Genomic DNA, 17,924 nt, shown 5'->3' with positions numbered 1-17,924 from the left:
AAAAAACAAAAGCCTAGTAGAAAGCTTAAAAGGAAACCTAATAAACTTTCTTTATGGGTTCCCAGATAGTCACTGCATAATGAAAGGATGCTTCAGCTGAGAACTGTGTTCTTAGGGACTCATTATCAAATAAATCATAAATGTGAGCAACAATATATTAAAACATTAAAAGTATAAGATCTATAATAATTTAAGCCAATAATATTTCTTAAAGTTATATAAAAACTGCTTAACACAATGGTACTAAATAAATAATGAAGAAATGACTTAGCATAAATAATGATTAATTTATATGCACTGTACTTATTTTGTATCTAATTTAGTCATTAACTGCAGTAATTAAATATTTATTAGCAATTCTGTTGTTTTGGGTTCTTTAAAACTTCTTAGGAATTTGTGAATCTTTTCTTTATCAGAAACTTTTTTTTATTTTTAGCTTTTGATATTGGAATAATTTTAGATTTACAGAAAAGTTGTAAAGATAGTACAGAGAGATCCCATATACCCTTCACCCACCTTAATGGGTGAACAATTTTTTTTTTTTTTTTTTTTTTTTTTGCGGTACGCGGGCATCTCACTGCTGTGGCCTCTCCCATTGTGGAGCACAGGCTCCGGATGCACAGGCTCAGCAGCCATGGCCCACGGGCCCAGCCGCTCCGCGGCATGTGGGATCTTCCCAAACCGGGGGACAAACCCATGTCCCCTGCATCGGCAGGCAGACTCTCAACCACTGCGCCACCAGGGAAGCCCTAATGGGCGAACATTTTACTTAACTATGGGATATTTGTAAAAACTAAGAAATTAACATTTTTACAATATTGCTAAGTAAACTACAAATTTTATATTTTCCCAGTTTTTCCACTAATGTCCGTTTTTTTGTTCCAGGATCCAATCCAGAATACTACATTGCATTTAGTGTCAGTAACTTTTGATATTACTAAATATTTATTTATTAGTAATCTGTTGATTCTTAGACCTTAGAGTATTTGGGTTGTATATTATTATATTGATGTTGTAGATTATGATAATATGTTATTTTATGTTATTATAATAACAGTATGTTTTAAAAAATACACTGATCTAGCATTTTTCCTTTTTCTATCTTAATTTATTTGGAGTTACAGTTGTTTAACATTAGACTAAATCATAGTCTTCAGAGAACAGTTCCTTTAAGTCATTTTTTTCTTATTCATTGTTGCCACTTGACGTACCTAACAGTTTGATGATAGCTGGTGTAGTACTTATATCTGATTTGAATGTTGTAAGAGGAATACCTGATTCATAACATTGTCTTTTAAAGGGAGTTTCAAAAAAATATTCTGTCATAAAAGACAAAACAGAAACAAAGACTTAAAGCAACATCAAGGTATAGAGATTAATTAGGCAAGCTTGAATGAGTGAAAACTAGAGAGTAGAGTAGACTTCTGTACTTAGTTAAAGCAGACTTGCTGAGGTCAGCAGAACCAAGATGGAATATTTTTTTCCTCCCAAATTAAAATGGCCATTTTTTTTCAGCTTACTTTTTTTTCCTTCCAAGAATTTTTCTTTCTTGCAAAGGTGTTTTTCATTTCATATTACAGTTTAACCGTACAGTTTGCCTGATTTATCATAGGTACTCAACAAATATTGGATGAAAAAATAGATTTTTTTTTTGAAAACATGATAACATGGTACAGCATGACTTAATATTAACAGAAACCTTTGTGTAAAATATTTTTGAAGTCAGAATTCATTTTAATTCCTCTCTGCTACATTATTAGGCACATAGTAGGCCCACAGAGTATATTGAGGTAATGAATGATGATCTGTGAAATTGTCAGTGAATGAGAGTTACAAAACATATCATCTGTAAATAGTTTTTTTAATGTTGCAATGCCCTTAAAATTCTGAAACTCCCCTTAGGGATCCTTTCTTTTTTTATTTACTTGTTCATTCATTCACTTTGTCTTTCTCTTTTTAAAGGATCTTTCGAACAATCATCTTACAACTGTTCCTGCTAGTTTTGCATCTCTGTCCAGCCTGCTGCAACTCAATCTTTCCAGTAATCAACTGAAGAGTTTGCCTGCAGAAATAAGTGGAATGAAAAGTAAATCTTCTCTATTTTAAAAAATAAAAAAATTTGAAGTTGGTGCAACTTACATTTAAAAAAATATATTTTTTATAGTTAGTTACAGAGAAGTAAAATAATAGATTTTATGGTGGTAAATGCAAACAATAACAACTAGTCAGATTTTCTCCAGGCCATTGTAGTCTAGCAACTTTGTAAAGAATTACCACCAGGGGACTTCCCTGATGGTCCAGTGGGTAAGACTCTGTGCTCCCAATGCAGGGGGCCCGGGTTCAATCCCTGGTGGGGGACCTAGATCCTGCACGCATGCCGCAACTAAGAGTTCACATGCCGCAACTAAGAAGTCCGCATGCTGCAACTAAGAGTCCGCATGCCACAACTAAGATCCTGTGTGCCACAACTAAGACTCGGTGCAGCCTAAATAAATACATAAATAAATAAGTAATAAAACAAAACAATAAAAAAAAGAATTACTGCCCGAACAATACTTTGGCATATCAAAAGGAGAAAAAATAAGATTATAAATTGTGGTAATATTGTATACCTGAGAAATTGATTAAGGTTTTGAGCTGTTCTATCTCTTCATTCATTTTATTCAACATTTACGAAGAGGTCATTCCCCTTTCCTAGGTGATGCCACCTATGGTACATGGTTATGTTATAGCTGTATCCTCCTTGAAGTCCATAAGTAATAATGTCAAGAGATAGTCTAGTTTTGCCCAAATTGTCAATTCTTTTTTTAAAAAAAGTTAAAATTGAGTGGTTCCATTAAAGTTTACCATTGAACCATTATATTTGGTGTATTGTAGAACTAATATTAAGGGATAAAAAAAACTGAAGGTACATTTCAGTACCTTTTAAGTAAGTATACTTAATCATGCTAGAATTCTTGATTTAGAGTCCAAAATCTTCATAGTGATTTTTTTTTTTTGTCTAAAGGCAAACTATTATTATTTCTTAGTTGATGACCACACTGTGTCAGCTATAGACCTTACTAGTCATTTTTGCTAATCATATATGAGCCTTTTCATTTTTTTAAACCTCCCTTTTGTGGAGGAAGTCATAGATGTGATTTTGTACAGTTGATTACAGATTATTTTGCAGTGAACTTGTACAATTGTGCTGTTTGACTTTTTAAAAAATTAATGTATAATTGACTAACAATATTATATTATTTCAGGTGTATAAGATAGTGATATTTTTATACATTACAAAATGATCACTGCTGTTTTACTTTAGATTAATGGTTATTTGTAATTTATAACAGGAATGCATAAATTAAATCTGCCATAAATTGAATTGACATTTCAGGGGAGCCTTTAGTTGTGATACCAGTAGTTGACTCTGCTTGCCTTTGCCATTTTCAATAAAGGTATCAGAAAGTAGAGCTAAACATAAAATATGATATCTGGAGTGCATATGTAAGCATTTTTTTTTCACAAATTGAGTAGAAATATTGAGAGAGAGGAGCAAATATTGAAGTCAATAGAAAAATACTTTGAACTTACAGCAGTTTTTCTAATATACTATATAATTATGCTCAGATGCTTTCTGTCCTTCAGCCATGACAATGATACTTTTAAGCTATCAGCAGTAGGACATTTAGTTATTATTTCACTATTCATGATGAGATTCCAAGAACAGTATCTAACATTTGCATGGTTCTTTGTAACTCAGAATACTTTTAAATATATTATTTTGCTGCCACAATAGTTCTACAAGTTAGTAGGGATGCATATTATTTACATTTTAAAGATTCAGAAAAAAAGAAAAAAAAAGATTCAGAAACCTAGGCTTAGAAATTATGTAGTAAATTGTAGAGCCAGCGTTTGCATCTTCTTACTCCATCCCCATTGCTCTTTTTCACTTTTACTATTCATATTTTTAAATTTATTTTTTATTGAAGTGTCATTGATTTACAATGTTGTGTTAATTTCTGCTGTACAGCAAAGTGATTCAGTTATACATATATAAACAATCTATTTTTTTTAAAAATAGATCTTTACTGGAGTATAATTGCTTCACAATACTGTGTTAGTTTCTGTTGTACACCAAAGTGAATCAGCCATATGCATACATATGTCCCCATATCCCCTCCCTCTTGAGCCTCCCTCCCATCCTCCCTATTCCACCCCTCTAGGTCATCACAGAGCACCAAGCTGATCTCCCTGTGCCATGCTACTGCTTCCCACCAGCTAACTATTTTACATTTGGTAGTGTATGTAAGTCGATGCTACTCTCACTTCACCCCAGCTTCCCCCTCCCACCCCGTGTCCTCAAGTCCATTCTCTATGTCTACGTCTTTATTCCTGCCCTGCAACTAGGTTCATCAGAACCAATTTTTTTTTTTTTTAGATTCCATATATATGCGTTAGCGTACGGTATTTGTTTTTATCTTTCTGACTTACTTCACTCTGTAGGACAGAGTCCATCCACCTCACTTTCTTCTATGTACTGCTTCTATTCTCAATCAGTGCTCTTAGATGGAAACACTTGTGAAAGCTAGTTTCTAAATTTAAAACAAACTTGTTTTATAGAGTTTATTGGATCTAAGGTAGATCAGATTGTGACATTTTTCTCAGTGATCTAGCCAAATAATACATAAATTATTATAAGTTGAAAGTAGTACTATTAAATTTGTTTTAGAAAGCAGTTAACTTCTTTAAACAATGAAAGAAGTAGTCTAAGGCAGTACATCAATTCAGTCTTGAATTATGTTAAAATTGACAGGCTCAAAGTACAGGAAAAAAAAGTTGTAAAATGCATATTGCCTATTCAAACTATAGGGTTGAGAATATATAGTGGAAAATATATGGTGGCCATTGTAAGTGGAAGAATCTGTAATATGGATTAGGGAGAAAACTGCTTATTAAAGTCTTAAGAGAAAGAAGACCTTTACTTTTTTTCCATTTTTGTTTTCTGTTCTGCCTTTTAAGAAAGATCCAGGAGGTGAGAGAGATGCTGCAAGTGAGAACATTCTTCTTGAGCTATCTTATACCTTCTTATCAAGAGTGTTAGCTAAGGTGTTAGCAAAAGAATGTAACTTAAAAAAAATTAGAAGAAGAAAGGAAGGAAAGAAGACAGGGAGAGAGGCAGTATGAGTAGATGAAAGAATAAGAGGGAATACAAAGAAATCCATGGGTTTTTGACAGAACATCAGTTGCCTATTTTAAATACAGATGTGTCTAAGCTACTACTGGCCAGAGTTACTTGACATTCTTTCATACGAGTAGTATGCATGTATGTTTACCTTAAACTTTTTCTTTTTAAAGATGTATAATTACTGAGGGAAATAATGTCATAGTATATAGTTTATATATTTTACCATACTTTAAAGGAGTACTAGAGTACTTTGTTTTTTAAATCTTTACAAAGATGACCTGAACTATTATTAAACATTGATTTTAATATCATTGTTTCTCTTTAATTATAACTAAATAAAAACATTTTTAGTTTACATTTATGTAATTCAGTGGTATTCTAGGATTCTTGATTATTATAGCAGTATAGAATATCACAGGTTTGTAAGTCCTCATGATTACTTACACATTCTTTGAATGTATATACAATTATAAACCAGTATTTTTTCTCTATTAAAATATCTTTGTGTTTCACTAAACATATATTACAGGATTAAAGCATTTGGATTGTAATTCAAATCTCTTGGAAACTATACCTTCTGAATTGGCTAGCATGGAATCACTAGAATTGCTTTATTTGCGGAGGAATAAATTACGTTTTCTACCGGAATTTTCTTCTTGTAAATTATTAAAGGTACTATTTAGTTGATTATTAAATAACTATACATTTTCTGAAAGTTAATCATGAAAATGAAATTTTAAACGTATTTTACATTGAGAATATGTATTAGTTATGTATTATTTTTTCCTATATTCCTGTTTTTCAGAATTTTAATGACTAAATATATTAATGGTATTGTCAATAATAGATTTTTTTTAAAAAGCAGTAATCAATTTTAAAAATAAAAATTTGTCCATTTCATCTGGAGAGTAGTTTATAACTGGAGAAGTAGTAGATGATGAGGCTTACAAAGTAAGTTGGGACCATAGTGCAGGAAACCTGGAATACCAGGAATGAATACGTATCTAATTCTATAAGTTGCCAACTCATGTTTACCTCATCATAAAGTCTGTTTAAAATTAATTACTTTTTTTGGTATTAAGTATATAGCATTAACATTGTATTTAAATTTGCTATGCTTTGCTTTTCTGTATGTATACTTTTATGCATTAGTGTTGTTTGTTTTGTTTTTTGTTTGTTTTTCTGAGTATAGTTGCTTTACAATGTTGTGCTCCTTTCTGCTGTACAGCGAAGTGAGTCAGCTATATGTGTGCATATATCTGCTCCCTCTTGGACCTCTCTCCCAGCCCCCCCACCCCGTCACACCCATCTAGGTCATCACAGAGCACCAAGCTGAGCTCCCTGTGCTGTACAGCAGGTTCCCCACTAGCTATCAGTTTTACACATGGTACTGTGTATATGTCAATACTTATCTCCCAATTTGTCCCCCCATCCCCCTCTGTCCACACGTCCATTTTCTACGTCTGCGTCTCTGTTCCTGCCCTGCAAATAGGTTCATCTCTACCATTTTTCTAGATTCCACACATATGCGTTAATATACAATACTTGTTTTTTTCTTCCTGACTTACTTCACTCTGTATGACAGACTCTAGGTCCATCCACCTCACTACAAATAACTCAGTTTCGTTCCTTTTTATGGCTGAGTAATATTCCATTGTATATATGTACCACATCTTCTTTATCCATTCATCTGTTGATGGACATTTAGGTTGCTTCCACGTCCTGGCTATTGTAAATAGTGCTGCAATGAATATTGGGGTACATGTGTCTTTTTGAATTATGGTTTTCTCAGGGTATATGCCCAGTAGTGGGATTGCTGGGTCGTATGGTAGTTCTATTTGTAGTTTTTTTTTTTTTTTTTTTTTTTTTTTGCGGTACGTGGGCTTCTCACTGTTGTGGCCTCTCCCGCTGCGGAGCACAGGCTCCGGACGCACAGGCTCGGCGGCCACGGCTCACGGGCCCAGCCGCTCCACGGCATGTGGGATCCTCCCGGACCGGGGCCCGAACCCGCGTCCCCTGCATCGGCAGGCGGACTCTCAACCACTGCGCCACCAGGGAAGCCCCTATTTGTAGTTTTTTAAGGAACCTCTGTACTGTTCTCCATAGTGGCTGTATCAATTTACATTCCCACCAACAGTGCAAGAGGGTTCCCTTTTCACCACACCCTCTCCAGCATTTATTGTTTGTAGATTTTTTTTGATGATCGCCATTCTGACCCGCGTGAGATGATACCTCATTGTAGTTTTGATTTGCATTTCTCTAATAATTAGTGATGTTGAGCATCTTTTCATGTGCCTCTTGGCCATCTATCTGTATGTCTTCTTTGGAGAAACGTCTATTTAGGTCTTCCGCCCATTCTTTGATTGGGTTGTTTGTTTTTTTAATATTGAGCTGCATGAGCTGTTTGTATATTTTGGAGATTAATCCTTTGTCAGTTGCTTTGTTTGCAAATACTTTCTCCCTTTCTGAGGGTTGTCTTTTCGTCTTATTTATTGTTTCCTTTGCTGTGCAAAAGCTTTTAAGTTTAACATCATACACAAAAATAAACTCAAAATGAATTAAAGACCTAAATGTAAGACTGAACACTATAAAACTCTTGGAGGAAAAAATAGGCAAAACACTCTTTGACATAAATCACAAAAAGATCTTTTTTGACCCACCCCCTAGAGTAATGAAAATAAAACAAAAATGAACATGAGACCTAATTAAACTTAAAATCTTTCGCACAGCAAAGAAAGCCATAAACAAGAGTTACTTTTAAACAGAATGGTGGCCATGATATAAATAACTGAAAAAGTTATCATTTAATAAGATTAATTATCTGATAATCTTAGATTCTGCTAGTAGAAATCAGTATATATAATAATCACTAATAAAAATGTTGAGTAACAAACATTTATTATAAATAACTTTTTAAACTTGTACTGATTTGTTTTAAAACTTTAATTTTTTATTAGTATAGTTCTTGGATTTGTGTTTTTATTAATTCTATAAATGTAACTACTAAATCATTTCTCTGCTTTGGTTTTATAAACTTTGAACTTTCTTCCAGTTTAAACCTTTAATTAATTTTTGAATTACTAGGAAATTCTTGAAAATTTTCCTTTTTGTCATTTTTCTTTAACTGTAAGATTGCTTAAATATAATTAAAAATTTAAGCATCTTAGTAATTAGAAAATTTTCCATGTATTTTTCAATGATTTGAAATCAAGATTTCAATTTTATTTTCATTATCTAGTGTAACATTGAATACAGAAATACACATGATTGATCTTTGCTTTTGTAGGAATTACATGTAGGTGAAAACCAGATTGAAATATTAGGGGCAGAACACCTTAAGCATCTGAATTCTATCCTTGTGCTAGACCTGCGAGATAACAAGTTAAAATCTGTTCCAGATGAAATTACACTCCTACAATCTTTGGAAAGGCTTGACCTAAGCAACAATGATATTAGTAGGTAAGTTTAAAGATGGAATGAATAAGAAATCATGTCTGTATTTGGTTGTAATTCATAAGTTACAAAAGCATGTAGAGATCTCTTTTGTAAATCGAACTCAATAACTGTTTATTGAGTAGGTATCATGTGTAGACCTACAAAGATTTTGTTCTTGGCAGCAAGCTTAATATGCTAATGGAATCAGTTACTCCAACTCACTGGGACACAAACTCTACGAATAACTCCTAGATCAGTGCCTGGGTACATAGTAGCTGCCTGATAAATATTTGTTGAATTTATTAAATGACATAAAGCCATGGGAGAGATACGAAATACTCTGGGGGTTTAAAGGAGATACAGGAATCACAATTTATTGAGAAGAATCAGGGCAGACTTTGTGGAAGAAGTAAAATTTTTAGATGATATTATAGAACTGGGACCAGGGTGAAGCAAGTTAATTGCCTAGAGCACAAAATTTAAATGTACTCACAGGGTCATGCCTCATTATAGTCCTATCATGTGATCTTTGAAGGATGACCACTATTTTTAAGTGCATGCGTAAGGTGGTCATAATGACTCATTTGGCAGGAGGAAACTGTGCAAACAAAGCTCTGAAAGTTTAGAAAATAAATTGTAAGTATATATAGAGAGAACAGCAAGGAATCGAGCTGAGATGGTAGGGTGCACGAAAGGAGATTGTGAGAATTTAGGTCTTGAAAGATAAGTTGAGGCCATGTGAAAGAGGTCCTTAAAATGCCTGTGAAGAGCCAGTTTTCATTAATTAAGAGGTGGGGAGATTAAGAACAAAACCAACTTGATTGTAATCTCATTAAAAAATAAATTGGTGATAGTGGGTCAGATACTTTGGATAGGAGTGGTTTTGTAGACGGGAATTCTAAAAAATTCTGTTAATCTAATAATGATCACTAAGGAGCACTTGATATATCCAATTTACTGAGTTGACAACTTTGTAGATTTCTCTCTTATGTAATAAGGACCTAAACTGTAGTGACAATGGGAATGGAAAGAAGAGGAAAGATGTGAAAGGTGTGATGAGCTAGAATAAGTAGTATTTAGCAATTGATTGTGTTGGAGCTTCAGAGGAAGAGGGTAGTGAGCAAAGAATCATAAGGAGTTATAAAATCATAATATTTAGAGATGGAATTATTTTACAGATACATTAAAAAAAGACTCAGACTCACCTAGGATTGTATGCCAGTTAGGTGTCTGAAGTTTTATGTTTGGATGTCAGATACATGGTTCGCTCTTCACAGAAGGAGAAAGGTTAAGCAAGGTAGACTTTCTTCTATGTGTATATTTCAATAACTTTTAAAATATCAAAATTGTTTTCACAATGTACATATGGCATATGGTACATCTTTTTATTTTATTTTATTTGTTGTTTCTGGCTGCGTTGGGTCTTCGTTTCTGTGTGCGGTCTTTTCTCTAGTTGTGGTGAGTGGGGGCTACTCTTGGTTGCAGTGCGTGGGCTTCTCATTGCGGTGGTGTCTCTTGTTGTGGAGCATGGGCTCTAGGCGTGTGGGCTTCAATAATTGTGGCTCGCAGGTTCTAGAGTGCAGGCTCAGTAGTTGTGGTGCGTTGGCTTAGTTGCTCCATGGCATGTGCATGTGGGATCTTCCTGGACCAGGGCTTGAACCCATGTCCCCTGCATTGGCAGGCGGATTCTTGACCACTGCGCCACCAGGGAAGCCCCATATGGTACATCTTGACCATAGATTTGAATGCTTGGACAGTGACCATTCTTTCCACTCACTTCTAATAAGTGACCTGGATATTCCTAAGAGTACTTATAACTAATGAATGAAATAATCGCTTGCCTCATAAATATTGGCACATACATTTTTCCCCATAACAGTCTTATTTTGGCTACTACGTGAAAGCAGCAGAAAGCAAATATTTAAAACAAAAACGATGACAAATAATATTAAATAAATAAAGTAATGGGTACAAATATTTCTGATATATATGTTTCTCTTTCTCCAGAGCTCTGGATATAAAGTGTGTATATATCACAGGGCCTAGAACATAATGAAACTTATAAGTATTTTCCTTCCTTTCATCTGATCTCATACTTCCTAGATATTAGACCATTCTATGCATTTTTTACCCCTCCAGAATCTCCTCTAACTAAAATATTGATTCCTTGCAATGCTACCAGAGTAATTTTTATAAAGTACAAATTATCAGGTTGTTCTTCTACTAAAAAACTTTGATGATTCTCCATTCTTACAGCACTGTTTCCCAAATATGGCTATGTATCAGAACCACATGAGAAGCTTTAAGAAAAAATGCAGATACTGAGGCAACAATGAATCAGAATTTTTAACAATGGAATTTTTTTGGGTTTTATTTTTTAAAATTCCTAGGAGATTTTGATGCATCTGGTTTTCCATCCAGCAGTTGGGAATCACTGTCTTGCAAGATAACGTCCAGAATTTTTAGTGTAACAGCCAAGTACATCTCACAGTCAGACTTCATTCATTCTCTTTGTCATCTTTCACTCCCACAGGTATCCTACTCTGACAACACTGAACTGCAAATGTACTGACTTTTTCTTCATTTTCTTTACCTTAGAATGCCCTTTTCCTGCCTGACTGCCTGATGGAATTCCATTCTTTTTAAGCCCAAATCCAGGCTTTGCTATTCCCTTCTCCCTCTACTCCCCTTGCTAATTTCTACTTCTGTATTCTCAGAGCAACTTTACTTGTTTAGCACTTGTCTTATTGCATATATATATATATATAAAATATATTCATTTGTTGACGTATAATCTACATACAGTAAAATCTACCAATTAAAATATACAATTTGATGATTTTTGACAAATGTATGTAATTGTATAACCATTGTTACAGTCATGAAGAACATTTCTGTTTCCCTAAATTCTCCTCCTACCCTTTGCAGTTAATCCCCTTTTCATATCCCCAACCCCTAGCAACCAGTGATGTGCTGTCACTGTAGTTATGCCTTCTAAAAAATATCATATAAATGAAATCATAGCATATAGGTTTTGTGTCTGTCTTTTTTCTTGTGGTATAAAGCTGTGATTCATTCATGTGATTTTGTGTATCAATAGTTTATTCATTTTTATTGCTGAGTGTTATTTCATTATACAGATATACCACAATTTATTCATCTCTTCACTAGTTAGTTGATGGATGTTTGGATTACTTTCAATTTTCTGACTATTGTGAATATTCATGCAAGTCTTTGGTTGGACATTATTTTCATTTTTCCTGGGTAAATATGTAGGAGTGGGATTGCTTAGTTGTATGGTGAGTGTATGTTTAACTTGAAAAAACTCCACTTTCTAGAGTGGCTGTGCTATTTTATACGCTCACCAGCAACATAATTCCTCTATTTTGGTTAGCCATACCTGTGTCCTTTTCCTTTGTTCAACTAAAAATTTTTTAAGGGAAAGTTCTTGAAATCCCTATACCAATGCCTAGTATATTATAGATGCTTAATAGATTTTGAGATTTAATATTTATGTGTATAAACTGGTTATCTTTTTGTGTACCAAAGATAAAAATTACTTTCCTTTCTGAATGAAAATATGAATTATGCAATTGAAAATTATTCTTTCTCATTTTTTTCAATTATGAAATATTTTATTTGCTTACATTTACTTTTTAGCACTGGATACAATTTAGCAAATGTTTTATAGCTCACATTCTTTTTTTAGTAATCACAATATGATAGTATCGAAACAAATCTCTCTTTTTTCTTTTTAAACATGTTTGGCGTCTATTTAGAGAGGAAATATTTTAGGTCTAAATTACTTAGGCTTTCTTTGACACTATTTTATGGTGTATAGTTTGTCATATGTTAGTTTTATAATCTACTACTTGGTTGAATTATACTTACCCTTAATGTCTTCCTTGAAATCAATTTAATCTTTTGTAGTCTGCCCTGTTCATTGGGAGAACTTCATTTGAAATTCCTGGCACTAGAAGGAAATCCTTTGAGAACGATTCGAAGAGAAATTATAAATGTAAGCATATTTAGAATTCAGTACTGGTTTTTAAATTTTATATTGAAACATACACGTTGATCTATAAAACTGCAATTAATGTCTTGGTGAATATGTCTTTCTCTCCACATTTTCAGAAAGGAACCCAAGAAGTCTTAAAATATCTACGAAGCAAGATTAAAGGTACTTTTCTATTTTCTCCCATATTTTGAAAGATAACATGAAAAGTGGTAAAGAGTTAATAGTATATAAATTTACATGTATTTTTGGTATAAATATTTAGAGAAAATGCTCCCTGGCAGGTGTGGCTCTAATTCTGAATCCACTAGGCCATAAATATGCTGAAATTATTTAAAAAATCATTAAATTCACAATAATACTGTTCTATCCTTAATCTCTTTGAGTTGTGTTATACTGTACCAATTAGAAAATATAAAAAAAGATTCTGTAAGCACCTAATGCTTTACCTTTGAAAAAAGAGCAAAACTTGACTATTATGGTATAATATAAGGGTTCTGTTGACTGGGAAGTATATTAACAGGCATCTGAATATATGCTGCATTCATAGTTTTGGTAAGTTCTGACAAAAATAAAGACAAAACACATTTTTTAGGATATACTAATTTAGCACGAACATGCACCAAAAGAAAAATTACCATAAATTTAATTTTTAATGTTTCACTAAAATTGTGATTTATTCCAGTTTTTATTTCATGTATGTTATTGTAGCACACACTACATTTAGAACATTAAGAAAAAAATTTTTTGTGCCAGTGTAATGCTGCATAACAAACCACTCCGAAACTTAGTGGCTAAATACAGTAGCTATTAATTTAGCTCACAACTCTTGGTTATGCACAGCCTAGTCTAGCACCACATTGTCAGTCAGTAGATGTTAAATAAATAAGATAATTGTATACTTAAGTAATTTATATTTTCCACTTTGCCCTTCAAATAAATTGACATAATTTTCTAAGACTCTCATTTTCTGACAATCAGAGAGTGTCCTTTTTTCTCCAGATATACTTTCTCCTCAAGAAAGATTGATTATTCTGATATAAATCAGTTAGAAGTCATGTCAGAATAATTAGAAAAAATTTTAAACCTTTTTTTTAGACTAGTTTAAGGTTTACAACAAAATTGAGAGGAAGGTACAGAGATTCCCATATGTCCTCTGCCTGCACACATATACCCTCCCCCAGTATCAGCAACACTCACCAGAATAGTACATTTTTTTACAAAGGATGAACCTACATTGACACATCAAAATCATCCCAGGTGCATAGATACCTTAGGGTTCACTCTTGGTGTTGTACATTCTGTGGGTTTGAACAAATGTATAATGCCATGTATTCATCATTGTAATATACAAAGTATTTTCACTGCTGTAAAAATCCTCTGTGATCTGCCTATTAATCCTCCCTCCCCCCCCACAATCCCTGCCATCCCTGACAACCAGTGATCTTTTTCTTGTCTCTGTATTTATGTCTTTTCCAGAATGTCAAATAATTGGAATCATACAGTCTGTCACCTTTTCAGATTGGCTTCTTTCACTTAGTATTATGCATTTAAGCTTCCCTCATGTCTTTTTAAGGCTTGATAGCTTATTTCCTTTTAGCACTGAATGATATTTCACTGTCTGTATGTACTACAGTTTATCTACTCACCCACCTACTGCAAGACGTCACGGTTGCTTCGAAGTTTTGACAGTTATGAATAAAGCTGCTATTTTTTTTTTTGTTTTTTGGGTTTTTTTTTTTTTTTTTGCAGTACGCGGGCCTCTCACTGTTGTGGCCTCTCCCCTTGTGGAGCACAGGCTCCGGACGCACAGGCTCAGCGGCCATGGCTCATGGGCCCAGCCGCTCGGCATGTGGGATCTTCCCGAACCAGGACATGAACCCGTGTGCCCTGCATCAGCAGGTGGACTCTCAACCACTGCGCCACCAGGGAAACCCAAAGCTGCTATTTTGCATATGGGTGTCCCATTGTTTCAGCATCATTGTGAAAATGACTATATCTTTGCCTTTGTATATTCCATTGTATACCTTTGCTCCTTTGTCAAAGATCAGCTGACTACATTTATGGTGGTCTCTTTATGGATTGTCTATTCTGTTCATTGATCTCTTTGTTCTTTTACCATATCACACTGTCTTGATTACTGTCTTTAAGTTGGATAGCATCAGTCTTCCAATTTTGTTCTTCTCTTTCAATACTATGTTTCCTATTCTGGCTCTTTTGCCTCTCCATATAAACCTTAGAATTAATTTGTTGATACTGACAAAATAACTTGCTGGGTTTTTGATTGGAATTACATTGAGTATATAGATCAAATAGGGAAGAAATGACATCTTGACAGTATTGGATCTTTCCATCCATGAATATGGGATATCTCTCCATTTATTTAGATCTTCTTTGATTTCATTCATCAAAGTTTTATAGTTTTCCTCATAGAGTTCTTATTCACATTTATTAGATTTATACCTGAGTATTTCAGTTTTGGATGCTAATGTAAATAGTACTGTGTTTTTAATTTCAAACTCTACTTGTTTATTGTTGATATAGAGGAAAACAATTTACTTTTATATATTAACCTAATATCCTGCAGCCTTACTATAGTATAATCACTTATTAGTTCCAGGAGGTTATTTTTGGATTTTCTAACAATATGATTGTGCCATCTGTGAACAAAGACAGTTTTATGTCCTCCTTCCCAATCTGTGTACCTTTTATCTCTTTTCTTGTCTTATTGCATTAGCAAGAACTTCCAGTGCAGTGCTGAAGAGGAATGAGTGGAGAGAGGGAACATCCTTGCCTTGTACCTGATCTTAGGGGGAAAGCTTCAAGTTTCTGAACATTAATTATGACAGCTGTAGGGCTGTTATAGTCTTTATTAAATTGAGAAAGTTCTCTTGTTTGTGTTTTACTGAGTTTTTATCATAAATGCCTGTTGGATTTTATCAAACACATTTTATACATCTATTGATATGACCATGTAATTTTTCTTTTTTAGCCTGTTGATATGAAGGATTACATTAGTTGATTTTTTGAATGCTGAACTAGCCTTGCATACCTGGGTTAAATCCCAGTTGGTTATGGTGTATAATTCTTTTTATACTTTTTTAGATTTGATTTGCAAGTATTCTGTTGAGGATTTTTACATGTATGTTCATGAGAGATTTTGCTTTCTAGTTTTATTTTCTTGCAATTTCTTTGTCTGGTTTTGGTATTAGGGTAGTACTGGCCTCATGGAATGAGTTGGAAGTATTCCCTCTGCTTCATTCCTTGGAAAAAGATTGTAGAGTATTGGTATAATTTCTTCCTTAAATGTTTGGTAGAATTCACCAGTCATACTGTCTGGGTCTGGTGCTTTCTGTTTTGGAAGGTTATTAATTATTGATTCGATTTCTTTAATAGATAATAGGCCTATTCAGATTGTCTGGTTTTTCTTGTGTGAGTTTTGGAAGATTGTGTATTTCTAGGAATTCACCCATTTCATCTAGGTTATCAAAATTGTGGACATAGAATTGTTCTTAGTATTCTTTCATTATCCTTTTTTGTGTGCATGGAACCTGCAGTGATGTCTTCTCTTTCATTTCTGATATTAGTCATTTGTGTCCTCTCTCCTTTTTTCTTAGTTAGCCTGGCATAGAGGCATACTAATTTTATTGATCTTTTCAAATAACTAGCTTTTGGTCTTATTGATTTTTCTCTATTGATCTCCTGTTTTCAATTTCATCAATTTCTACTCTAGTTCTTCTTATTTCTTTTCTTCTTAATTTGGATTTAATTATCTCTTCTTTTTCTAATTTCTTAAGGTAGAAACTTAGATTGGCGATTTTAGATCTTTCTTTTTTTCTAGTATATGCATTGAATGCTGTGAGTTTCCCTCTAAACACTGCTTTCACTGCATGCAACAGATTTTAATAAGTTGTGGTTTTATTTTTATGTAGTTAAAAATATTGTAGAATTTCTCTTTAGATTTCTTTTTTGATCTATGTGTTATTTAGAAATGTGTTGTTTAGTAATCACATATTTTGAGAATTTCCAGTTATCTTTCTTTTGATTTCTAGTTTAATTTCATTGTCCTCTGAGAGTAGACATTGTATGATTTCTGTACTTTAAAAAGGTATGTTTTATGGCATTATAAGGTACAAGGTCGATTAAATATATTAGGATATATATTAAGCTGTTGTATTGTACATGACTTCTTCTCATATGCCATTGGTCAGAACTTATATTGCGGCCACTCATGTAAGGGGAGCTGTAAAATACAGCTTTTTTTTTTTTTTTAAATAGCTTTATTGTCATGTAATTCACATGCCATATAATTCTTCCATTAGAATTGTACAACTACATGTTTTTTGCTGTATTAACAGGTAAGTACAACCATTGGCATAGTCAGTTTTAAACATTTTCATCACCTCAAAAAGAATTGCAGTACCTTTGGCTATTATGGATAATGCAGTGATAAACATTTATTTACAAGTTTCAGTGTGAATGTGTTTTCATTTCTCTTGCATATATATCTAGGAGTGGAATTGCTGGGTCGTATGGTAATTTTATATTAAGTCATTTGAGAACTGCCAGACTGTTTTTCACAAAGCAGCTGCACCAGTTTACATTCTCATTAGTATTGTATTAGGGTTCTGATTCTTCCACATCCTCACTAACACTTGTTTTCTGACTTTCTGATTCTAGCCATTCTAGTGGGTATGAAGTGGTATCTCATTGTAGATATGATTTGCATTTCCCTGATGAATAATAATGTTGAACATCATGTGCTTATTAGCCATTTGTACATCTTTGGAGAAATACATTGCCCAATTGAGATACACTGCCCAATTTTTAATTATTTTTATTATTGAGATGTAATAATTCTTTATGTAGTCTAGATATAAGTCTCTTGTCAGATATATGATTTGCAGATATTTTCTAGGCTTCTGTGGGTTTGTCTTTTCATTTTCTTGATAGGGTCCTTTGAAACAAGTTTTCTTTGAATTTTGATGGAATCATTTTCTTTCTTTTTTTGCTTATGTGTTTGGTTTCATATCTAAAAGTCCTTTGCAAAACCCTGTTTTATGAAGATTTTCTCCTATTTTTTCTTCTAAGAGTTTTATACTTTCGCTCTTACATTCATGTCTTTGATCCACTTTGAGTTAATTTTTATATATAGTATGAGATAAGGGTATAATTTCATTCTTTTGCTTGTGACTACCCAGTTTCTGTGTACCATTTGTTGAAAAGAATTCTTTTCTCACTGAATGGTCTTGGCATTTTTTGTTGAATATCACTTAACTATAAATGTAGGATTTATTCTGGACT

At 33.4% G+C, this 17,924-nt stretch overlaps 1 protein-coding gene across 1 annotated transcript in view; it reads left to right on the top strand.

The window, feature by feature from the left end:
• LRRC40 (leucine rich repeat containing 40) overlaps positions 1-17,924 on the top strand; it is a 57,884-nt gene that overhangs the window by 24,175 nt on the left and 15,785 nt on the right. Inside the window, exons 5-9 of the mRNA XM_032610351.1 lie at positions 1,963-2,086; positions 5,700-5,842; positions 8,457-8,629; positions 12,536-12,623; positions 12,740-12,785. Of these exons, the coding sequence (XP_032466242.1) occupies positions 1,963-2,086; positions 5,700-5,842; positions 8,457-8,629; positions 12,536-12,623; positions 12,740-12,785 (574 nt within the window). The remainder of the gene's footprint in view (positions 1-1,962; positions 2,087-5,699; positions 5,843-8,456; positions 8,630-12,535; positions 12,624-12,739; positions 12,786-17,924) is intronic.

The sequence above is a fragment of the Phocoena sinus genome, chromosome 1 (genome assembly GCF_008692025.1).
Source record: "Phocoena sinus isolate mPhoSin1 chromosome 1, mPhoSin1.pri, whole genome shotgun sequence".
Lineage (NCBI taxonomy): Eukaryota > Metazoa > Chordata > Mammalia > Artiodactyla > Phocoenidae > Phocoena > Phocoena sinus.
The sequence above is the reverse complement of the archived record's forward strand: the minus strand, read 5'-3'. Positions and strand labels throughout refer to the sequence as shown.